Below are 25518 nucleotides of genomic sequence, written 5' to 3'. Positions count from 1 at the left end.
ATGTCTCTGTCCTTATTGATTGGACATGGTACTTTCCTTATCGTGGACGATTGTGGAAATGTGCGTTTTAATAGAACTAACGTGGGAATTTTACGCGCGCCCGTTGAGTAAACAGCGTGATTTACGAACTAGAAACATCCCTCAACTGCCGCTGGAGTGCGTTGCGGTCGCGTATACCACGCTGGGACCCACGTACCGTGTGCTCGAGTCGCATCGTTCCTGAGCGTTCAGCAGCACGTTGAACTTGGCGCGCTCAACGTTGATGTTCGACAGCACGGTCCGTGTGCCGACGGCTTTAGGCTAGACAACATGTTGGGCGGTGAGGGCCCAACCGAGAATGCGAGCGCGGCTACGGCCGCCCGCCGCTACGTCACGTCGCACGCCGGGGCGAGCCGCCATCACTGTAGGAGCCGCCGCGGGCCACGCAGCACCCTCTCGCAGCCGCCCCCGACGCCGCCTCCGCCGCCAGCTCTGTGTGATGTAAGGTCGCTGTAGTGCACTGCGCTAACCAAAAAATTCGGCGAACTTCCGCCGAGACATCTTTCCATCAGAATAGAGCGAGACCTTTTTTTGTGTACAGGGTGATTATAATTAAATATAAACTTTCAAACCGCTGTAGAAATAACACCACTGGTCAGAATGACGTCAAATTGCGGCGGAATATTATAGGAGAATGGGGAGGAGGTATGATGGAAGAAAAAAAAAAAATAGTGTGAAAATTGATCAATAAATGCCGCTGTGGTGTCACAGTATAGTCTGTTGGTAAACTTGCAAGTAGGCTGTTTAGGTTTTTATGTTGGTAACGCCACGTAGCGCTCTGTATGAAAATCACTGGCTGTGCTGTGTGCAGTGTGTGGCTGGGTGGCATTGTAGGAATTTGCTATTTTAGTGTTGGGCAGCTGGCTGTTAACAGCGCGTAGTGTTGCGCAGTTGGAGGTGAGCCGCTAGCAGTGGTGGATGTGGGGAGAGAGATGGCGGAGTTTTGAGAGCGGATGATCTGGACGTGTGTCCATCAGAGACAGTAAATTTGTAAGACTGGATGTCATGAACTGATATATATATATTATGACTTTTGAACTCGATTAAGGTAAATACATTGTTCTCTATCAAAATCTTTGATTTGCTAACTATGCCTATCGGTAGTTAGTGCCTTCGGTAGTTTGAATCTTTTATTTAGCTGGCAGTAGTGGCGCTCGCTGTATTGCAGTAGTTCGAGTAACGAAGATTTTTGTGAGGTAAGTGATACTTGAAAGGTATAGATTACTGTTAGTCAGGGCCATTCTTTTGTAAGGATTTTTGAAAGTCAGATTGCGTTGCGCTAAAAAAATATTGTGTGTCAGTTTAGTGTTGATCAGAATAAGTAAAGAGCGAACTGTCTGAGTACGTTCAGTTCTGCTCAGCTGTTTGAAAATCAAATAACATAAGGGGTTTACCAGCACAGTAATTCAACAATTTTTCTAAGGGGACGTTTCAAACTGAAGAGCGAGCGAGCGGGTCTCCACTCTGCCTACAGCAAACGTTAAAACCTGCGAAGATCCCAGCGAGGATCCCCCCCACTCTACCTCCCTGCGACACTCACCCCGCACTCAGCTCGCCCACCCCCATACCTCGCTCACGAACGGGACCTCACCCCACCCCCTATAGTTCCCTCACTACGGAAGACCGGAAACAGTACCTGACTACCTGCATTTGCGGTTTGGAGCCCGGGTGGTGTTGCTGCTTTGTGCGTCGCTTTGTGAGTCCGGAGAGCGCGTGATATTTTAATGTTTATGTAACACAATATTTCGGCCTACGTCGCGAGTATTGGGATCTCTATTAAACGAATTGCTTTTAAGAAAAAGTATTACTGAAAACGCTAAATATTTATTTCGTAACAAGAACGGACACTACAGCAAGTATACAAAATAAGAGCTCCTACTTCTTAAGGCACTCCTGCACCCACACAACATTTAAGTCACTACAGATAAACTGAAAGTAGATCAATAAATAGTACGTAATTTTTAAGTGAATTAGTCATTCCATTGAAGTATTTGGTAATTATAACAATAATTCATAGGTTGCAATATACCTTCTTCTAACTTTACATACAGACGCAAATACTATATTAATGAAATACCTCATGTGTCATGTATGGAAAATACGACTGTCTTCATAACGTTTTTGTTATCAGTATGATTTTTATATTCTTCACTTCTTTAGGTCTAATGAGTCAAGCTACATTTTATAAACATAAAAATATTGAGTCAAGTGAGGACATTGTAAACAAGTAGGCCTGTCTATTCTTATTAGATTATTGCTTCTATTCCGTAGCAGAATATTTTGGATGTTTGAGATACAGGGACTAGAAACAAGATAGTGAAGCTAATGAAAATAGTGCAAGCTGTTTGGTGGATAAAGCTTACATTTATGTCTCTACTGACATAATACAGTATTTTTACTGTGCTGTTTTGGTTTGTGTTTGTTCTGTGTCTTATAATCTGGAAAGATTTTTTTGGATGAATAAAAGAAATAAACTCTGTTGCCATCTGCGACATCGTAAGCTTTTATTACCAACATACGTAACATTTCCAATCACCTTATTTGCGAAGTGTAGTTTTCCCAAAAGATCACGTTATATTAAGCGATTAATTTGATGCTAATTGGCTCACATTATAATTAACAGACAGCACGTTTGTATTTCGCTTTCATTTATTATTTTAAATCATTTGTGATTTTTTGTTCCGCTTGTTGTAAATACCATTAGGTACCGGAAATCCATTTTAAGTTATAGACACTTCTACTTCTTCAATAACATACAGTTATAATCGTAGTCGTGTCTGTAAACGTTTACATTAATACCTGAAACTTAAAGTCTTTGCATTATACGTTGGAAATTGTTCATTTTCTAGTTCTCGTTCTAGGGGTAACATATCTGCGACGATGTGTATCGTTTTGCTCCGGTTGGGCGGAGCATCTTGCTGATCAGGGGTGGAGCTTAAGTGGGGTGGGCGGGGACTGTGTCGGGATCTTCGCAGGTTTTAAGCTCATGTCTGCCTACTCAGCTACGTCACAAGTCGCTTCTACAGGCTGTTTCACAACGTAGTACCGGCTCTGCTCCGGCGCGCGCTTTACATCCGTGGCGAAGCCGTGTACAGATACCTCTTGGCTGCGTTCATTTTTAGACAAATGCATTAAGACAATAAGGAATACAATACACGATAGCTTCTTCCGAAACACAATATTATAGAGTAAATAATATTAAGATAAGAATGGAAATCAGGATTATACCACAAACATAGAACCGAAAGCCTGTTCAGTGTGAATGTATTGTATGCTCCTCTATTGCTATCCGTGAAACGAATCCCATATAATGCGATCAATATGTACAATTTAAGCCTTGCTCTTACTTTGTGTTTATACTAAAAGGCAGAAGTTTACTTCGAAGGACTGCATTGAAACTTAACAATTTTTGCAACACGAAGAGTGTTTAAAAAGTAAGGAGAAATTTATAATTTTGTGTGTTGTATTAGCCCGATTTGCACTACTTTTTTGCCACTGCCTTCGTAAACATGTCTCAGAAGTATGGGTACAATGTTACGCATATTGGGTATTTCCTCTGTTGTCAGATGTAAAAAAGGTTACGTGTGTTTTGGTAGCATCAACGATTTTTATATAAAAATAAATTAGAAAATATGTATCAAATTTTGTTAGAGGGATGGAATAACGTGTATGAAATTTTTAGAAATGTTAAATACTGCTTTTGGTGAGCCTGTTATGAGCGAACAAGGGGCATACAAGTGGTATAAACATTTCAAAGCAGGCGTTAAAAGACAGCGGTTTTACAAGCATGGATGAGATTAAAGATGAACAGTTAAGAGATCTATAAACTATCCCGAAGAAACAGTTCCTAAAGAATTCCGGGAATTGGAAAAAGCACTAGCGCAAGTGTATAGTATGTAATGGTGAATATTTTTATGAGGATAATATTGCTGTATATTAACAAATAAAGTTCTTAGCCAAAACTAAAAATTAATATGTGAGCGCTCCACGTATGTCAAGATTTTTGCTTAGAAGTCCAGAATCGATGTACATGTTCCGAATAAAATTTCAGCAGAGTTTAGAAAAGCTATTGCACACATATTTCAAGCAATATGTCTCAGAATAAGGTGAATAGTGACCGAGACAGAGCTTTAGTGTTTCATAAGCATCAAAGGTTTTACGTGATTTTGAAACAGTCTATAACGATCGGTTTCCTCCCAAGATTATTAGTTTTCCTTCGCGGGGATTCCACTAAACCATGCGGCTTATTTTTCACGTTCCTTCCGTAGGCGTCCTTTTCTACCAGACTGACGTTTGCATAAATTGCAGCCCTTTACTGGGACTGGTAATATTAGCCAACAGTTCTTTTTGGGGTCGCCTCTTTAATACACGCTGTAATAACGTTAGAGACGATCGAACTCCCGTTACTCAGCAAATACCTCCTCTTCCTCGTATTCTGCACATTTTCTTGCAATCCTAGACGATTATCCATCACTTCTGTACATCGAAGTACATCAGTAAGTATACAAAGTTTGACACTGGCAACTAAGATCCCAGGAACAGAAACGACGTATATCACTGCAAGCCGATCCACACCGCTACACCGGTAACGGGCAACAGATTTTGGGTGCCCCTGTGGGCCGGTGGCAGCGTTCTTCCGGGAAAGGTCACTTCCCCCACCAAAAGCGCTGCTCGCTCTTGAGTTTACAGACAGACTATACGTAAATGGCAACACCTGTCATGCGCACGACCCACTGAAGTTAGCATAAACATGCCGGGTACGAGGCTTTTCCTCCTTTCACGTCTGCGACGTTCGCCATGACTCTCTCAATGGACGGTCGCGCTCTGCTTGTAAAGCTGTATTACAAGAACGATGACGGTGCACACGTCGCTTTGCAGAAGACTGAAGGGTTTGAAAAAAGGCGTTGGTCCGATAACTGTTGTGGGTCTGGAGAAAATGATTCGGAAATTGGAAAATACGGATTCTCTTGGCGTGCAAACCGGTAGCTGGAGGAAACGAATTGATTCGACGTCAGTGGAAGCAGTGGCTACAGAAATGCAGGAGGAGACGATTGGTGGTGTGCAAACGTGTAGTGCATGGAGCATTGCCCGAACATTGGATATACCCGTGAGCACGGTGCATAAAATCCTACAAAATATCCTTTGCTATCAATTCAAAATTACCCTTGTGCACGAGTTGCTTCCTGTTGACCTGCTAACAAGAGAGACATTTGCTTTAGAATTTCTTGCTCGCATGGAAGTGGACAATGATTGTCCGTGGATTTTGTGGACAGATGAAGCCCACTTCCATCTGACAGGATATGTCAGCACACAGAATTGTCGAATATGGGCAACGGAAAATCCACACGCAATCCACCACTACCACATCATCGTGAAAAGGTCACTGTATGGTGCGGGTTTTCGGCATCATTTATCATAGGACCATATTTTTTCGAAGAGACAGACGCGTCGAGTCCTGTTACCTGTACCGTCACTGGTAAGAGCTATGAGTTTCTTTTGCGCACCTACGTCATTCCAGCTCTCCAACAGCATGGATTTGTGGCTGGGATCATTTTTATGCAAATGGCGCACCTCCGCACAAATCCAGTTAAGCAGCTGCTGAAGCGCCATTTCGGAAATGCTAGGATTATCAGACGACATTTCCATACAGCCTGGCCATCCCGATCACCTGATCTTAATCTGTGTTTCTGGCTGTGGGGCGATCTGAAAGATGTTGTGTTCAGTGTTCCGATTGCAAGCTTAGCTGCATTGAAGGCACGCAGTGCGCAACACATTCTGAACATGAGCCGGAAACACTGCGTTCAGTTGTGGAAGATGCTGTTCCTCGATTTCAACTAGTTGCAGAAAACAGTGGACAGCATATTGAACATGATTTGCACCAGTCACACGGAAATTAATAATCCGATTTGATTTTTATTGGTGCTTTTTATGCGGTTTTTGCATCAGGACAATTAAAAGCCGATGTGATTGATGCTTCTTACACGGTTTTTGGTATCGAGATGATTAAAAACCTATGTGATTAATGCTTTGTATTCAGTTTTTGGCCGAAGGACAATTAAAAACCGGTTTTATTCGATCCGATTTGATATGACCTTTCCGTGGTTGACAGGCTTACGTAACTAACAGTATCACACCTGTAAACCCATGCACACTGAGTAGTACAGTTTGTTTAACGTCAGACTTACACCTTGGGCAACAATGGAAAGTGGGGTGGTACGAAGGTTGCCCTACTACTTATGTCAGTACACAGAATCGTCGATTATGGGCGACGGTTCATTTGTCATTTGTAGTCGACCACTATTAAATTGTGATGCTTGCAGCGCCATCTATTGCTCTATTTTCTAACTATTTATATTTTTCAGCCGTGCGTTTTCCCCTTCTCCGATAATATTTCGTTGCAATTTGGCGTCATTCTGACCAGCAGTGTTATTTCTTCAGCGATTTGAAAGTTTAAGTACAACCACCTTGTAGATCCATTCGGTCTCAGTCCCAGATTGGTAACAATGCCTGATTTACGTCCTCGCCAACCAGCGGAGAATACCGAATTAACTCCTGATGCTGCAACTGCGGTCCCTGACGGGCCTGGTCGCATTATTTTACTGCAACAGCAGACAGGCTGCCTGTCACTTGAAAAAAAAAATAGATATACAGGCACGGCTTAACACGATAACTCGCGAACGTGAAGCCAGAGCGGCCGAAAATGCTGCAACTCTGGACCTTTCAACCGTCCTTGAAGTTGAAACAGAATAATTTGGATTGGACTGGATTGTTTGGGGGAAGAGACCAAGCAGCGAGGTCATCGGTCTCATCGGATTAGGGAAGGAAGTCGGCCGTGCCCTTTCAAAGGAACCATCCCAGCATTTGCCTGGAGCGATGTAGGGAAATCACGGAAAACCTAAATCAGGATGGCCGGACGCGGGATTGAACCGTCGTCCTCCCGAATGCGAGTCCAGTGTGCTACCACTGCGCCACCTCGCTCGGTAAACAGAATAATTATTAGCAGGTATAGCCAGTACGCTTCCACCCGTAACTTTTGTACCTTCTTTTACTGGAGAGCCAGGCGAAAACGTAACAACATTTTAGCAAAACGTCAGGGACGCGGGACGCAACATGTGCATGGCCCGACCATATTTTGTTACATGTCGCCAAGCTGAAGCAGTCGAGTTGCGAGAAGCACCCAATTTTGATTTCTTGGCAACGGGGCTAGCAGAGAGCTACTTCGACAAGCGAGGGTTAGCTATTACGTGATCGGTTGTCCACCCTTAGACAGAAAAGCGGGTGAGGACTTTGAACGATTTTCAGACAGAATTAGGGCCGTATCTTGTCGCACATTCACCCTAGTAAGTGACAATATACTTAATGAAGTGTTACTTGAAGAAGCTGAAGCGAGAGCATTCTATATATTCACAAGCGGAATCAATCCACGTACAGGGAGAGGTAAATGAAGCCTCCCCCCCCCTCCCTCCTAGCTCGAGGCAGTCAGACTTGCTCCATTGCGCGAGGAAGCTGGAAGATTTGTATTCGCCCCCCATACGTGCCAGCGAAGCGCGACATGTGTTCATTAATGACACGAACTGCCAGAGATGCGGGATACCCAACCACACGGCCGAGCGGTGCTGACCTTCCTGTTGTAAGAAGTGCCATACCGTCGGTCACGAACACGATCGTTGTTCGCAAAATATGTGGCGAAATTCCCCCAAGAGGTACGTGCCAGAAGGTAATAAAAGAAACAATCAGTCAAACTGCAGTACTACTACACGGCGGAACAACCGTGGAGCTGGTTCTGCCATCCACCCTCGCGCCCAATGAAGTACATGAACCCCATAAAAGGGGAAGAGCCCGGTGACGTGGCAAATTTAGTTTTAGAGGATGGGAGCGTGTGGGTGCCATTCTGTCATTCTGCACAACGGATTAATCTGAGATGTACCCTTTACCCTGTGGCACCTGCAAGATTCAATTTCCGCCCCCACACTACTACAGAAGTCAGACAGACGCTCCTAATGTTCTAAAGAGAAATGCCTGAAAAACTTTTCAGCAATAAATATCTTCTGGAGTCGTCCGCTGTAAGGAAATGACACAAAAATTCACAAAATTTCTTACGTAACTAGTGGGATACTTGGGTACTGGAGTAGTGCTAGTTAGTGTAAAAAGAAACATGAAACCAACGAAAATTATTATTTATTTTGCAAAAATTCTGAGGAATCACAATGGCACTTTTAATTATGAACAAGTTATTTCCGGCGTCTTTTCGGAATGTGAAGTTACCTCTCAATGATAGGATTCGCTAATGAAATTTCTATACAAAGTTTAAAATTGTTATTGACTTGGCAGAATGGCTGAGAGCCGCGCCTACTCAACTTGAATATCTGTTAGAATGTTCCTAGGTACGTTAGAGGGTGTTGTGTGTGAAATGCAATGAAGTGTACTGTTGTGGAAGAAATATGGAGCTCGAAAGAGCTGTAGTCCACAATACTGTAAGCTGTGATGACTGCAGTCTGCACAACTCGCTGCTGACAAATAAGACAACTCTCATTCTATCTGGATTGTCCTTTGCCAATCAAACTCTCCCTACACCTTGATGAAGTCAAGGACTACTATTCGCCCCTATTCTAACTATTGGCGTGGTACACCGGTCGGATAACCAGTCCACCGTGATGCCACTCAAAAATTCGCTAGCAGGTGTTTAACTATAACTCTGTCCGTTCACACCACACAATAAGTGTGGCGGCCAACACAGTGAACAACGCTTAATCACAAGGACTCAATATAGAGTGGCACTCCGATTCGCTTCTGACAGAGGTGCTCTCCCAGTGAAGTACTGAGGAGAGACTTGTTCCTCGCTCTTTGAGTACACATACGAGCTCACACGCTCTCGTGACGTGTTCTCGCTCCAAGAGCGACAACGGAACGGCCCCTCTCCATGCCAGACATGAAGTGGTATATCTTTCGGTCTCTTCCATTACTCCTTCAGCTAAAGGTGTCGGGAATATCGTCTGCAAATCAGCATTGCTCTTCTAAAACGGGAGAATGACATTTCGTTTAAGGCGACCAATCCGGAAATCTGTAGCATCGGCGTTTGGAGATTGCTGCCTCTCTGTGAAAACCTCTGAAACCGCGTGTTATGTTTGTAAAGAATGCGTAGGCTGGGTGCTCGCACTCAATGTAGGGGAATTTGCTTTTAAGCTGAACACAGGGTTGTTCTCCCCTTTCACTCGGGCAAACGCTGTCCGTTCCATGGGTGGTCGCTGTCTGACGTAGATAGGCTGAATCGTCCTCTGAAGGGACCGGCCTCTCGGCGTGCGCTCCGCCCCTCCTGAACTAAAAGCTCTTGTGACCGTCGTGTCTTGAATGTGTGTGTGTGTGTGTGTGTACGCCAGCCTCGAGTATCTCAACCCTGGTACGCCCTTGTTATTTGCATATTGTTTACATGAATTCATACAACATTGACTTTATTTTATCGAGTTTCGGTTCGAATGAAGCGTCTTGATGTGTAGGATATGATTGCGAGGGCGGAATATGTAAGCCCTGAAGGTAAGGAGACCACGACATCCTACAAGGAGAAGCTCAGAAGAAAGACTGTCAAAATTCTTGTGGATACCGGAGCCCAGGTTAGTGTCCTTTTTGTCACTAATAATGACAAGCGTGTGCTAAAACCGCCACGCTGCAATATAAGTCGACTTGGAGACGAGATGATCATTTCTCCAGGCACCTGTACAATCGACCTGCGCATTGAAGGGGAAAAAAGTCTTTGATACAGAAATAGCGAGTAAATGCAGAAGGGATTTTGATATCATCCTGAGGAACGATTTTCTGACACTATCAGGCTGTGATAGATTATGTGACACACACTGTTCGGTTCAGTGATACTATAAAGGCTCCTTTGAAAAATATTAAATTTGTTTACTACTACTACTATTACTACTATAATTACTGTTTAGCTCTACAGGACCTTTATACTGAAATGTTTCTCACACCACATTGTATTGTCCTTCTATGTGTGTGAGTAACTATGTTCACTGTTGTGGGTAAATACATACAGTGCACACAGGGCGATGTATGAAACTGATAGCGATTACATGCTTCCACTGTTGTAGAAATCTGCTGCAGTGCTGCAGATACCGTGTTGAGCTGAAAGTGGTAGCCAAAGTATGGAGAAATATTCTTCGGGGCTCTGTTGCATAGCAGTCAGATTGCTTTCAGTTCTGAGAAATGTCCAGGCACTATTGTGGATTTCAATGATCCATGAAGTGACTTCTTTTCCGAAGAAAGCGTCGAACTATTTCACTAGAACTTAACGCTCCCGTCGGAACTGTTGTCAAGCTGGTATTTATTATTAAATCACAATAGAAGTATACGCTGGTTGTACAATAACACTTACCTTCTTGAATTGAACAATATTTCATTGTTCTATTCTGATTTCCTTCCATATACACATATATTTTACAATGTGAATCAAAATCTCGCAATGGCGTCGATTTTTACATCACAAGAATGGCTCTCCTCTTGTAAAATTACTCTCAACAAGAACAAAAGCTCTGTATCCTAACAATAATTATGTGAACGGTGACCGACACAGAGTAATAAACAATATCTTTGTCTCTCTCTCTCTCTTGCACTGTCACAGCAAGTTACGCTGAATGATACATCATAATACACAGCTCTGTCCGGACAGTGAGCATGCGTCTGATTCACGAGGAACCTCACAAGTTGCAAATGAACCACGTAAATGGGTGTTGAAAACTATCACACCTATAACAATTAGCCGTGGAAAGGGAAAACTTCTCTGGATTGAAGTCAAAGAGCGCCTACCGCCGACATCGGATTTTCTGGTCGACCGGCTCGCTAAGGATCACTTTCTCGACAGGCTGCAAATCCATGTTAAGAGAGGTTTACGTAGTAAGTAAAAGGGAACAGGCTTCAAATAACTGTGTGTGTTGAAAATTTTGGTCTACGGGACGTAGAAATCCCACGTGGCACAATACTAGCCAGTGGCGAAGAAGTTACGCAGACAGAACTTTCGAACCAGAAATATTTGGTTCAGATGGCTGTAAGCACTATAGGGCTTAACACCTGAGGTCATCAGTCCCCTAGACTTAGAACTACTTAAACCTAACTAACCTAAGGACATCCATGCCCAAGGCAGGATTCGAACCTGCGACCGCAGCAGCAGTGCGGTTCCGGACTGACGTCGCTAGAACCGCTCGGCCACAGCGGCCGGCTCAACCAGAAACAGTGTCAGGAGGAAAGACGTAAGCAGTTACTTGTGAGGAAGACTTGCGCACTAGGATGTTCGACAAGAAATCAGTTGCTGGAGTCAGAGCAATGCCTTTTGTATCCAGTTTTAGAGGAATATGCGTAGTTGATCGAGGAAAGGCAATACTTTCCGGCAAGTGACCTCTACAATACGAAATTCGTACGAGGGACGCTAGACCGATTGGGCAGATGCCGTATCGTTTACCTCATCATTCACAATCTTTGGTTGAAGATACGTATCAACAGCAACCGGCTGCGGGGATAATTCAATCCTCTGCAAGCCCATGTCCCAGTCTAGTTGTTGTTTTGCCAAAAAATGAATCAATGCGGAGAAAACCTATCGTCTATGTGTCGATATGAGAGCGGCAGACACAGTTACGACAACGGGAATTGCAAATGCTTTACCAGCGTGGACATGCGTCCTGGATGTTATCAGATTCCATTTGCACCAGAAGACAGACCTAAAATTATTTTTGTGGCCCCATCTGAACTCTGAACTTTTACTATGCCTTTTGATCTAAGAAATGCTCCCACTAGTTTTCAAAGGTTTGCCGACTTGTTATTGAGAGGTTTAAAACCTATCATGAGTCTTGTGCATCTCGCCGACATCATAATAATTGCAAAACCAATGGAAGACCATGCCGGATGATTAAGAAATGCACTGTCTAAATTGAAAAGTGAACACTTAAGTTTAAAACTAGAAAAATGTTCTTTCGCACTCAGGTTCAGTACCTGGTGCACATCATTAGTTAAGATGGAGTCAAGCCAGATCCTACGCTAACGGAAGCAGTGGATGATTTTCCAACCCCAAGAAATGTTAAAGAGTTACAATCTTTCCTAGGTTCAGCCAATCATCATAGGCGTTTTGTGCTGGATTATGCTACAATAGCAAAGCCATTAACGAAATTATTAAAGAAAGATGAAGTATTTGAATGGACAGATGAGTGCGAAGCAGCAGTGAGGGAAGTTAAGAAATTTTGAGTAGTTCACCTTTAGTGACACGTCCATATTTTGAAAACCTTTTATCCTTTCCACGGACGTGTCATACCACGCTGTCGGAGCAGTTTTAAGTCTGGAATATAATGGAGAGGAAAGTGCAACTGGTTACGCCTCCAGACAAATGAACTCGTCAGAAATAAATTGCACTACTACCGAGAAGGAGCTGCTGGCTCTCTTGTTTGAAGTAAATTACTTTACGTGTTACGTGCACGGACGTCAGTAGGCTATGGTTACGGGCCATGCTGCTTTGCTATTGACGTTAAGTTAAAAACACCCTAGCAGTCGTTTGATTAGATGGGCATTGAAGTTATCAGAATAGGATTACACATTTCGGCATAAACCTGGCCGCCTGCACACCAATGCCGACGGCCTAAGCCGAAAGGTTACAGACAGATGATGTTTCCATAGAAGAATTGAAAGAATCACGAGAGATCGAGGTGTAGAATGCCACCGGTAAGTATCTCTCTCTGATTTTGTTACAGAAGACGGCATACTACACTACTGGCCATTAAAATTGCTACACCACGAAAGTGACGTGCTACAGACGCGAAATTTAACCGACAGGAAGAAGATGCTGTGATATGCAAATGATTAGCTTTTCAGAGCATTCACACAAGGTTGGCGCCCGTGGCGACACCTACAACGTGCTGACATGAGGAAAGTTTCCAACCGATTTCTCATACACAAACAGCAACTGAACGGCGTTGTGTGGTGAAACGTTGTTGTGATGCCTCGTGTAAGGAGGAGAAATGCGTACCATCACGTTTCCGACTTTGATAAAGGTCGCCTATCGCGATTGCGGTTTATCGTATCGCGACACTGCTGCTCGCTTTGGTCGAGATTCAATGGCTGTTAGCAGAATATGGAATCCGTGGGTTCAGGAGGGTAATACGGATCGCCGTGCTGGGTCCCAACGGCCTCGTATCACTAGCAGTGGAGGTGACAGGCATGTTTTCCGCATGGCTGTAACGGATCGTGCAGCCACGTCTCGATCCCCGAGTCAACAGATGGGGACGTTTGCAAGACAACAACCATTTGCACGAACAGTTCGACGACGTTTGCAGCAGCATGGACTATCAGCTCGGAGACCATGGCTGCGGTTACCCTTGACGCTGCATCACAGACAGGAGCGCCTGCGATGGAGTACTTGACGTCGAACCTGGGTGCACGAATGGCAAAACGTCATTTTATCGGATGAATCCAGGTTCTGTTTACAGCATCACGATGGTCACATCCGTGTTTGGCGACATCGCGGTGAACGCACATTGGAAGCGTGTATTCGTCATCGCCATACTGACGTATCACCTCGTGTTTGCATTGACGGCACTTTGAACAGTGGACGTTACATTTCAGATGTGTTACGACCCGTGGCTCTACCCTTCATTCGATCCCGGCGAAACCCTACACTTCAGCAGGATAATGCACGACCGCATGTTGCAGTTCCTATACTTGCCTTTCTGGATACAGAAAATGTTCGACTCCTGCCGTGGCCAGCACATTCTTCAGATCTCTCACCAATTGAAAACGTCTGGCCGAGCAACTGGGTCGTCACAGTACGTCAGCCACTACTCTTGATGAACTGTGGTATCGTGTTGAAGCTGCATGGGCAGCTGTGCCTGTACACACCATTCAAGCTCTGTTTGACTCAATGTCCAGGCGTATCAAGGCCGTTATTACGGCCAGAGGTGGTTGTTCTGGGTACTGATTTCTCTGGATATATGCACCCAAATTGCATGAAAACGTAATCACATGTCAGTTCCAGTATAATGTATTTGTCCGATGAATACCCGTTTATGATCTGCATTTCTTCTTGGTGTAGCAATTTTAATGGCCAGTTGTGTATATCGCAAGACTGTTGCGTAACAGAGTAGTAATAGCTAAAGAACTGCAACATCGCATAACAGCACAGTGACATGACAGTTTACAGGCCTACCATAATGAGCGACGATCCTCAAATGGAAGAATAGCATTGAATTATTGGTGGAGAGGTCGACAAACAGACGTTAGGAAGTATATATGCCTTGGGCGTAAAGAGCGCCTCCACGAAGGACTAAAGTTTCTTTGAAAAAATACCAGAAGCATCGAAACCACCTCAAATTGTGGTCCTTTTCTATAAAGAACCAAGAATAATACATATATATTATAAATTATTGATCACTTTTCAAGGTACTTAGTTTTGGTACAACTTGCGGATATGATAGCTGAAACTGTTGGTTGCGCCTTTGTCAATCACTTGGTTCTGACGTTCGGAAGTACCGACCCAATACTCACCGACCATGGCTCAAATTTTATGTCGGCACTGTCTGCCAAATGTTACGAATCAAAAAATGGTGAACTACGCCCTTTCAACCTTAAAGCCAACGGGCGCCTAGAACGAGTGCACAAAACTATTGTGCGAATGCCGTCGCACTGTGTAGGGAAGAGCCGGTTACATTGGGGCAGATATGTAGGATTTGTTGCCTGATCTTACAATAGCCGTGTCCATGAGGCAACGGCATATTCCCCATACGAAGCAGTCTACGGTAGACTCATGAATTCACCTCCTGAGATTGAAAAATTGCCCCCTGATGTCAATATAGGCGAAGTAAAAAGACTAGCCCGCCATCTCAAAGCTATATGGAACCAAGTTAAACACAGTAACTACGAAGCCACACAAAAACAGCTAGAACACAGCAACAAAGGCACTACCATCCCTTATTATAAATCAGGTGATTTGCTATTGCTCCGAAATCCTGTGGTAAAAAAAGAGACGAACTAAGAAGTTCAGTCCTTGGTACGAAGGCCCCTTCATCGCCCACCACCTCCCCAATGAGTGGGGAAAGTCAGTTACCTGATCGTACTACAACTGAACACTTCAATCGGCTAAAGCCTTATCATGGCCCAGGTGTGCCGCCTCGAGCAGCACCGCCTACTTCTACCGCTAAAGTTGCGCCGACGGGTAAAGGTGTCACCACAACAAAGCAGAAAGAGAAGAAAGATAGGGTGTTACCAGCATGTCCTGGTTATGCTTTAAGAAAGAAGCATCCCTATGCCCTGAGGTCCAGGAAGTGGAAAATGTACAGTGATAAGAATGTCATAACAGGAGAAGATAGATACAAATCATTTAACTATTTGTTTGTTTCTATAAAATGTATTAGCCAGACAGAACTGAGGGCAATAATGTTTCACGCAGTTCCGCTAGAAGAAAACAAAAAATTTGCAAGGGTTGATTGTGCTCTTTTATGCTTCTCGTTGTGTCATGTTATAATATAAGTCGTAGTGTTATGCATCAGCAGCTAGAACAGAGGAAAATGATAAGATTCAAGTGATGAGAACGAACTGATAATCGAGCTGATTAGTAAACGCTCTTTCTGTTGCAGGGAAACGTTAAAGTCTGAGTAAGCATGTGATACAGCAGTCACGAGTTACATAAGTTAGACATTGCCTACCACTTACACTGGGCCATGAACAAAAAAGAATAAGATGTTACGAATCCGCTGTGGCCGAGCGGTTCTAGGTGCGTCAGTCTGGAACCGCGCTGCTGCTACGGTCGCAGGTTCGAATCCTGCCTCGGGCATGGATGTGTGTGATGTCCTTAGGTTAGTTAGGTTTAAGTAGTTCTCAGTTCTAGACCTCAGATGTTAAGTCCCATAGTGCTCAGAGCCATTTGAAGCATAACTCGAAACACAAAAATCTCGCATTTACAAAGTAACAACCGCTACCAGTACACAACTGTTTCATCTCTTCCTATAAAGCCTCACACGTAGTTCAGTTCTATCACGAGATGTTTTTTTCAGTCAACGATTTATTTTGTCACGAGCAAATCGCTGTGTACAACTAAAGAGAGTGTAATACAAAATATATGTTACCCATTCCCATTACTTCTGACATCAGTGAATGTTATTTACACGAAGATGAAATAGTTCATTAAAACAGCTTACTTCTATACAATACTTAAAACTTACTCTACTTGAATTAGAACCATACTTCTAAACAAAGCTACGAATATTTTTTTACTCTTAGACTTCGCACACTGAGGCAGCAGTTCAATCCTATTTAGGTTCAAGATTGTTGAGTATTATCTGATAGTAAGGAAAATTTATTACAAAACAGGAAACTAATAAAGATAAGCTTACTTTCGTCACCTTAGCGGCAACAGGGCCTTAAGGCTGTCAATAAAGGTTTCTACACGGTGGGATCAACTTCCCTGGTGAACGTATTTCCACCCTCCTGATAGTAAATATTAACCAATCTATAACTTGAAAAGCTTAGCCCCTACAGCAAGCGACGCGCTCGGAGGTTCCAATGCGCCCCGGCTGCCACACTGCTTCTCTAACGGTAAGCGGCGGCCATCGCTGTGATGGAAATGGAGATGAAATGAAATGACGTTGTTGCCCGGGAGGCCCCATTCGGCGGAGTTCGGCCGCCGTATTGCAAGTCCTCTTTAGTTGACGCCACATCGGCGACTTGCTAGTCAATGATGATGAAAATGACGATGAAGGACACACAACGCCCAGTCCCCTGGCGGTAATGGAACCCGGGGCCCCTGCTTGGTAGGCGTTAACGCTACCGCTACGCTACGGAGGCGGACGAAAGAGAGATGAGTGTATGGCATCGTTGGCCGGGAGTCCCCGTCAGGGGAAGTTCGGCCACCAAGTGCAAGTCTTATTTCAATCGACGCCACAATGGACGACTTGCACGCTGATGATGAGGACGAAATGATGACGAGGACAACACCCAGTCAACGAGCGGGGAAGATCTCCAATCCGGCCGGGAATCGAACCCGGGCGCGCTTGCACGGGAGGCGGGCACATTACCACCCACCTAAGCAGAAGGACATCACTTTGACGTCACATGGCGCTCAGCTGTCCGGCCGAGCTCGTGCCCGCTTGTTGTTCTGAGCACTATGGGACTTAACTTCTGAGGTCATCAGTCCCCTAGAACTTATAACTACTTAAACCTAACTAACCTAAGAAGGACATCACACACATCCATGCCCGAGGCAGGATTCGAACCTGCGACCGTAGCGGTCCCGCGGTTGCAGACTGTGGCTCCTAGAACCGCTCGGTCACCTCGGCCGGCCTCTGCACACGCTCATTTCTGTACTAACCGGAGTATAGCGGAAGATTATTTCCTTTCATAAACACCCACTGTATCCCAACTTAGCAAACAATTGTTAAATTGCAAGGTTGAAACATTAAATCCATTATCACGTATACGGTTACGCACGTGCCTAATAGTTTAAATAAGTCCAGCATTTTGTTCGTTGCATCTGCTCGGGGCGGATGTCGCAAGACAGCCGTTTCAGTTCGTCATTGATCCATTAACCCAGTTTTTTTATTACAGAGGGCAGCTACCCCTCTGACCGAACACGCTGAGCTATCGGGCCGACCCTCAGAGCTCACCTAAAACCATTCTCCATTATCTACCGTAACAATAATAGCTTGCAAGCGGATGCTAACAGCTTTCAGTAGATACAAGAAATAATTTCTAGCTTCTCAGGCAACCAAACTCCGTTGTGTGACTGAAGAAGCAGAACCCTAATGGATGTAGTTTTGAGCAAAGACAAATATACCAGTCCCATAAGGAATTTCGTGTAACACTTTGCAGCAGTTTCGGCCGTCCTATCTGTCGGTGTAGCAGGAGTGGTTAACGGAGATCCATATGTTAGCAAAGGCCTGCTACCATAAGCATTTTCGTGGAAATACTTACTACGTGAGAGACAGAGAATATAATACGCCAGTATAGTCAAATCCTGCCCGAGTGAACTTACTCCTAGCAGAGATCTCAAACTAAGCAGAAATCGCACATTAAGATACAAATACCGTAAGGTTCTACTCAAGATACGATGTAACACCCATTATTGATCTGTTCAGTAATGCTCCACTTAAATTAGGGTGAGAACTATCACTTATTTTGTAGCTACAATCACGCCATGAGGACCTGATCATCTAAAAGTGAGTATGCGTAACCAGCTTATCAATCTGCAGCATTTCCAGCCGTATCCTTGCGCCACAAAACCTAATTGAAGTAAATTATGAGCTTTGCGCATGTAACGACAACAGAAAACTTCCGAGTATTACAAATCGATATTGATCCTACCACTGCGCCGCCGAGCCAGATACATTTTCCTACTGAATATCGCTCGTCATTATGACACCTAGCGAGGCCCTCATGCTCGCAACCGACGCGACACGGGATCCTGCTGACTATATAGCACATACCACTGCGCCGAACCTCGCTTAGACATTGCATCCAGCACCTTTACGTAACGCAATTAGAAAACTTTGGAATACAACCGCGATCCCCCCCGCCCCCCCTCCTTTCTTCATCAAAATACTGTGTTGATCTTACCAAACACAGTTATTCGTGCCCTTGCAAACCACTTAGGATAATTCGTACTACAAATTAAAAGTAAACCTTCGATTTTGAAGATACAGCCTCTTACGACACAGTAATCCGAACGGGGTTTCACGACCGCTCAGCCCCAAGCACTTCCTACTCGATGGGACCACCTGTTATTTGTCAAAAAAATGGTTCAGATGGCTCTGAGCACTATGGGACTTAACTTCTAAGGTCATCAGTCCCCTAGAACTTAGAACTACTTAAACCTAACTAACCTAAGGACATCACACACATCCATGCCCGAGGCAGGATTCGAACCTGCGACCGTACTGGTCGCGCGGTTCCAGGCTGTAGCGCCTAGAACCGCTCGGCCACCCCGGCCGGCTATTATTTGTCAAGACATCAACTACAAGCCCCAGGCTTGGGTCCAGAACACACAAGTTTCAATTTTGGAGTAATGAATTTGCAACCACATACGCGCAAATGATACAGGGAGCACGAAGTAACCATTTCGAGACGAATCAATTTGTTTCATTTAACGAAACTACATGCATTAAAACGGAAAATTAATAATGAAAAGGAAAGAAAAAGAAACACGCCTCAAGCTACTTCCTATGATTTACCTCGCCGACTTTCGGTTTGCAGACTTCAGGTAAGCTCATCACTGGAAACTCAACTGCCGCCGTCTGCGAGAATCTTCAATTGGAGCGTAACGGTTCATATGACAATGCAGGTAGGTTGAATAAATTACCGAAAAAGCTATCAATGATACCTTAGGCCAATATACAATAAAAAAAAGGTTCAAAGGTCTCTGAGCAGTATGGGACTTAACATCTATGGTCATCAGTCCCCTAGAACTACTTAAACCTAACTAACCTAAGGACAGCACACAACACCCGGTCATCACGAGGCAGAGAAAATATACAGTACAGGCACAAAGGAACAAAACACGTAATGATACAAGATCATCGATTAATATATCACCCAGTATTAAAGAATTTGAGAGAGCCAAATATTGTTAAGGAGATCGTGTTATAGTAAGAAGTAATCAACCGAGACTTCGTCTATAATCTTAGCATGGCTTGGGAACCAGCGCTGAGTTTAATTAAGAAGATTCTCAGCAAACAAAACGATCTAGCGACCGAGGCGGAGAGATTTTACGTCAACTCCATCATAGGCGCTGATTACCTTCACGTGAAACATATCAACCTATCAGCATAAGTACATGACAACAGAGGTGACGAGAGAAAAGTTATCGCCACAGCCTCTGCTCTAGCTACTAAAAAAAAAAAAATGTGGAAATGGTTATTGTGTTTAGCATAAGATTTTGGAGCTCCGCCTGCGTGCCTTTGTATTTCATCATGTATTTATGTACTTTATCGTCTACCCCTACTCTCTGAGCTTGCCTCGCCACTTTGAAGCGTGTTTTTATTTTAATTTGATTATTTCATGTAGAAAAATGTTCAATACAGTTAAGAGGACGCTCAAACTGTGCTCTTCGGAAATACCACATACAGATACTCCATATTACTGCAGCTATGTTCATTTGAAACTAGCAATTGACGGAAACATTCAAAATACGAGAATGTACCTTATTATCTAAATTCTGTAAATAATTATTCGCTCTCACTAAGAAACACTGTGCCCTTTACGCAACGAATAGTATTCGTGCTGAATCCAGTGTGCGTGCCATGACTCATTTTACTTCAATAATTTAGGTATCGCAATAATGTCCAGTACAACGGAAGCTGGGAAAAGGTTAGCCGTGAGAACTGGTAAAGTTTGAGGGCTTTCGAATGATAAGTAATAAATGAAATGAGGTGGTGTGATGGCCCTCAATACGTACCCTCCGACTCAGAGTTGAAATATTAAAATTTCTCCCACTTCCCTCCAGTCTCCCCATTCACGAGCGCTGTGATTGGTTAGAGGGCTCCCGCCATATCTTCAAGCCAATGCACATTCACAAACATAATGAAACACTTCCGAAATACTGGATTTACATTTAAATAACTAGAAATGAAATAAATATTCTTATGGCTGGACCATAAGCATGCTCTAACACACATTACTAAATACATGAACAAATTAAATAAACATATATCAAAGGAATAGGAACAAAAGGTAAGCCAGTAGCCTAATGTCTCTGTGCTTTCTAAAACACAGTAAATATTTAACGAATTTCTTCATGAATAGTATATATCGGAAATAAACAAAGACATAGATGAATAAATATATTTATAAGCATGCTGCTACCGTTTTTTCGTGTAACTGTGGCCTACTTACGGCCTGACGCGATTGATAGTAATCGGTCACTTTGACATACAATTACTCATGTACTGTTCAAGTTACATGCCTGTAACTTATACCAATTTAGGTTTACACTAATAGCTTTCTAAAGATACATCGATCGACGAAATCGGATCAAGCGTTTAGATTTTGCAAATTCGTTGCTGGGTGTTACTTGTATAAATTACCATCAGATACTAAACTTGATATTAAGAAAGATGTTGAAAATCTGATTACACCATCAGAATCATCTTGCAAATAGTAGTAATGTACATGTTTATTTTTGGGGTATCATGCTTTATCTGGCTCCAATTAATTTGTATACAAACTGTGAAATGTCTGCCATGATGGTTTCACAAAGTCCGCCATGTTTGGCACTCTCGGCATACAAGTCTCTTTCATCGACACAGCGTTACCATGGAATTCCCAGCCGCGTGGGGCTACCCCTCATGCTCAGCTAACGTTCGGCACCACGGGGTTGCTGCCAGACCGTGGCCCGCCGAGAGGCGCCCACGCAGCCACGCAAACTCTGGACTTGGAATACTTTCAGGGAGACACAACTCGCCCATTACCTCACAAGTTACCTGCACTAGCATAAGCTCAGAATCACTGTCACTAGCGGTAACGCCACAAGGTCCATCGCATATGCCAAAACAAGGCACAGCGAACTGCAAAGAACCCGCTTAGTGGACATCTCACTACACGCTTAGGCAAACGGAAATAGCGAAATGAATAATTTATCGACTGATGCGAGACTAGGCACTTGTTGATTTCTGCGGTAGCTTGGATCGATTCTGACAACGCGTTTATTTATGCTACTGATGGGGCACGGTGCATGTGTGACCGTTCTGCTGGAATTGCAAGCTGGTGCGGGCTAGCCGCGTGGTTTCAGGCGCCTTGTCCCAGTTCGTGTGGCTCCCCCCATTGGAGTGTCAAGTCCTCTCTCGGGAATGGGTGTGTGTGTTGTCCTTAGCGTAAGTTAGTTTAAGATAGATTAAGTAATCTAGGGACTGATGACCACAGGAGTTTGGTTCCATAGGAACTTTCCACAAAACAATTGCCAATGGCTGCTCATGACCATATGCTGCTACAGTTAATTTTTTTGAATCTCCTGATTTCATCACTTATCCAATACCGTTTTGTCAAATCTATTCTCTATTTCTTTCTTCTGTCGATGAGAGGCTAGCCGTATTAATCGGGGCTAAGCCCTCCGGCAGTACCAAAAGTATCACAATCTTTTCCAGAGCCACATTATACCGAGATATCGCTCCTTTCATGTTGCAGTGATCCGTCTCGCATTCTTGGGTTATGCCGTAAGGCATCAACGGTGTCCTAATTTGAAACTTCCAGGTAGGTTAAAACCGTGTGTCGGACCGGGACTCTTTCATTTCGCGGGCAAGTGCTCTGCCACCTGAGCTACCCAAGCACGACTCACACCCCGCCGTCACAGCTTCACTTCTGCCAGTACCTCGTCTTCTGCCTTACAAACTTCAGTGCCCTTATTAATTATCCAAGTATATCACTTAAGTGTCAGAAAGCAGAGCCTTACAAAGGTATCGAATGCTTCGCACTTCGATAACGCATGCCTTACCTTAAGGGATAGAAATACAACTTTGCTGCTTGCCGATTGTCACGAACTGTGTTCCTTCGTCACTCCGTTTGGTACCGCGCGGATTGCTGAATGGCACATTCAGAGTTATTCCAATCGAGTAGTCATTTCAACCGTTATATCTGTGCCTGTAGCTCTCCAGGTCATTGGAGTTGTTGTGGTCTTCAGTCCTGAGACTGGTTTGACGCAGCTCTCCATGCTACTCAATCCTGTGCAAGCTTCTACATCTCCCAGTACTTACTGCAACCTACATCCTTCTGAATCTGCTTACTGTATTCATTTCTTGGTCACCCTCTACGATTTTTACCCCCCACGCTGCCCTCCAATTCTAAATTTGTGATCCCCTGATGTCTCACAACATGTCCTACCAACTGCTCCCTTCTTCCTGTCAAGTTGTGCCACAAACTGCTCCCCAAATCTATTCAACACCTCCTCATTAGTTATGTGATCTACCCATCTGATCTTCAGCATTCTTCTGTAGCACCACATTTCGAAAGCTTCTATTCTCTTCTTGTCCAAACTGTTTGTCGTCCATGTTTCACTTCCATACATTGCCACACTCCATACAAATACTTTCAGAAACGACTTCCCGACACTTTATATTCGATGTTAACAAATATCTCTTCTTCAGAAACGCTTTCCTTGCCCTTGCCAGTCTACATTTTATATCCTCTCTACTTCGACCATCATCTGTTATTTTGCTCCCCAAATAGCAAAACTCCTTTACCACTTTAAGGGTCTCGTTTCCTAATCTAATTCCCTCAGCACCACCCGATTTAATTCGACTACATTCCATTACCCTGGTTTTGCTTTTGATGATGTTCATCTGATATTCTCCTTTGTATAGGTTTTGTATAAATATGGCTACTGTAAATCCCGCGAGCCACCACCACGGGTTGTAGCATATCCCCAGTCAGATGGTGAATGCCGTGAGTGATGAGTGAGACTACTTCGCAGGCACGGCCCTCCCAACAGGTTGAGGTATAGAGTTTTGTATAGCTGTGTACTCAAGCTCTGTGCAAATTTGTTAAAAACAATGTTATGGGAAAGTCGTTCTGAAACCCCAGGAGTAAAAACAAAGTAACTACGTGTTATGAATATGTTTGATGGCTGGTTTGTTCCTCTTAAAGGCTCATTCTGTATTCGTATCTATCAAGTATTGTTGGTTTACCCCTTGTTTATTGTGTGTCACTTGAGCCTCCACTGACGCGATTCCCACTTGCGAGAGTTGCAGTCGCTGGTACTCGACACGTGCTCATTCGGCCAGCCGGCTACCTATCCGATTCGGCTCCGGGTCCGTACTACGGCCGGGTGACCACGCCCAGCTCGTCACCGCCACGGAGCCCGCCGCCGCCTCGGCCCCACACATGCAGTCGACTACCGGCCGCCACACCGACACTGGCGGCTTCGCAAAGTGTGTGAAGAACAGTCATTATATGAAGAGAGACTCCCAATAACGAACAACTCAAGTGATACCAATGGATCGTGATAATGCAAAGTAAAAACTCAAACTTTGTACCCCCTGCCACTACTGCACATTTCATAACCAATTTTCCTTAACATGAGAATTCAACTCTCCATTAGTTATAAGATCCCTCTTCTTCTTTTTTAAAAAATACACTCAGTATCTGTCGCTTTGCATGTACATGAAAAAAATTTTTTTGTGTTTTGAATTGGCCTTTAAGAGTGACTCATGTCAGGCAATGTGATAATCACAGTCTCGTAACCGGCTCTCATGCAAGGGGGAGGGAACTGTACATGGTAACGGATAATAATGGGATTTTTTGTTGTTGTTGTTGTAGCGTACTTGCATCATTTTGACTTCGCCTCAGGCAGTGGCGTGAGCAGTTACGGAAACTACTCCATAGTATTTGTGGCCGGCTCCCACGCTGATACGCTGAACTAGGGACGGTATTGCTGAGTGAGACACGCCCACTTTGTACCAAAAACCTGCCAGTGGGAGGATCGGATGTCACCATGTGAGGTATGCAAGAGGGTCGGTGAGGTAGCGGCACCAACAGTGGGTCACGCTCTTGCCTGCCAGCTTCCTTACCCTCTGGACGTGTCCACCAGTCCCTCCTATTGAGGGCGAAATGATCTTTTTGTACCATTTGCTGTTCACTCTGCAGGCGTAGACAGTTTTCGTGAATATTGCAACGCTTAGTCACAGTTCTTGGGAATAAAACCCATTTTTCCTCTGAATCTTGGCATGTCTCATTTTACGTGTATGGAAAACACACCTGATGCCCACCGGAGTTCCTGACACAGTTCTGACACGTTCAGCCGAGAACACCAGAGGCACACTCGACTGATGTATACCAACAACTCAGTGGTCGCAGAGCACTGTTTGTCCGAGAATCACGTGCTGCAGTACGAACGTACCAGGATCTTGGCACAGACTTCCAAATACTAGGACAGCGCCGTACCAGGGACGATCTCACCGACAGAGACTTCGGCTATAATCTTAGCAAGGGTTGGGAAGCAGCACTGAGTTTAATTAAGAGACTTTCAGCAAAGAAAACGATCTGGCGGCCGGGGTGGACAGAGATCTTACATCGAAGACGCCGACGCTAGCGTCTCCAAGATCGCTAACACCGACGCGTGGGCGCGGACGCGAACGGCTGACGGAGTAGGGAACATCAGTCTGCCACGCCCCCTCAGGAGCTCAGTTCGTCAACGCACCTAATGATGACGACATGTCTGATCGCCGAAGTATTGTACCCGCCGAAGTACTGAACAGGCAGGACACCCGTCGACTGTTCGATCATGCAGAAAAGAGCTTTAGAGGATTTCAGGACTCAGAAGACATTGGAACTTTACAGAACGAATTTCTCACACAGCATCGGACTTTGCGCCGGCCTGTAACTTCCTGAGAATTTAAAAGACTGTACCGTGCCGGTACTAGAAGAGGAGCCTTGCAGGTTTTTGGGGTCGAATCCCGGCGTTTTGTTACAGCTTTAAACTTCTAGCCAACTTCATACATCAAGTTGTCTAGGTACGTTAATTTT

General features: G+C 44.3%; 1 protein-coding gene across 1 annotated transcript; it reads left to right on the top strand.

Moving 5' to 3' along the window:
* Positions 1-309: 309 nt before the first annotated feature.
* Positions 310-23967, top strand: LOC124805398. The gene is made up of 2 exons (XM_047265960.1): positions 310-485; positions 23778-23967. Exons 1-2 carry the CDS (start codon positions 310-312, stop codon positions 23965-23967), a joined length of 366 nt encoding a protein of 121 aa, XP_047121916.1.
* Positions 23968-25518: the final 1551 nt, after the last annotated feature.

Source organism: Schistocerca piceifrons, chromosome 7 (assembly GCF_021461385.2).
Source record: "Schistocerca piceifrons isolate TAMUIC-IGC-003096 chromosome 7, iqSchPice1.1, whole genome shotgun sequence".
NCBI lineage: Eukaryota > Metazoa > Arthropoda > Insecta > Orthoptera > Acrididae > Schistocerca > Schistocerca piceifrons.
The sequence above is the reverse complement of the archived record's forward strand: the minus strand, read 5'-3'. Positions and strand labels throughout refer to the sequence as shown.

What these genes read in the sequence shown, in the direction of transcription:
- LOC124805398 (XM_047265960.1), top strand. Translation starts at nt 310, where the DNA reads ATGTTGGGCGGTGAGGGCCCAACCGAGAATGCGAGCGCGGCTACGGCC. An exon ending in CCAGCTCTGTGTGATGTAAG is followed by an intron (nt 486 to 23,777) that starts GTCGCTGTAGTG and finishes TCATTCGGCCAG; the next exon opens with CCGGCTACCTATCCGATTCG.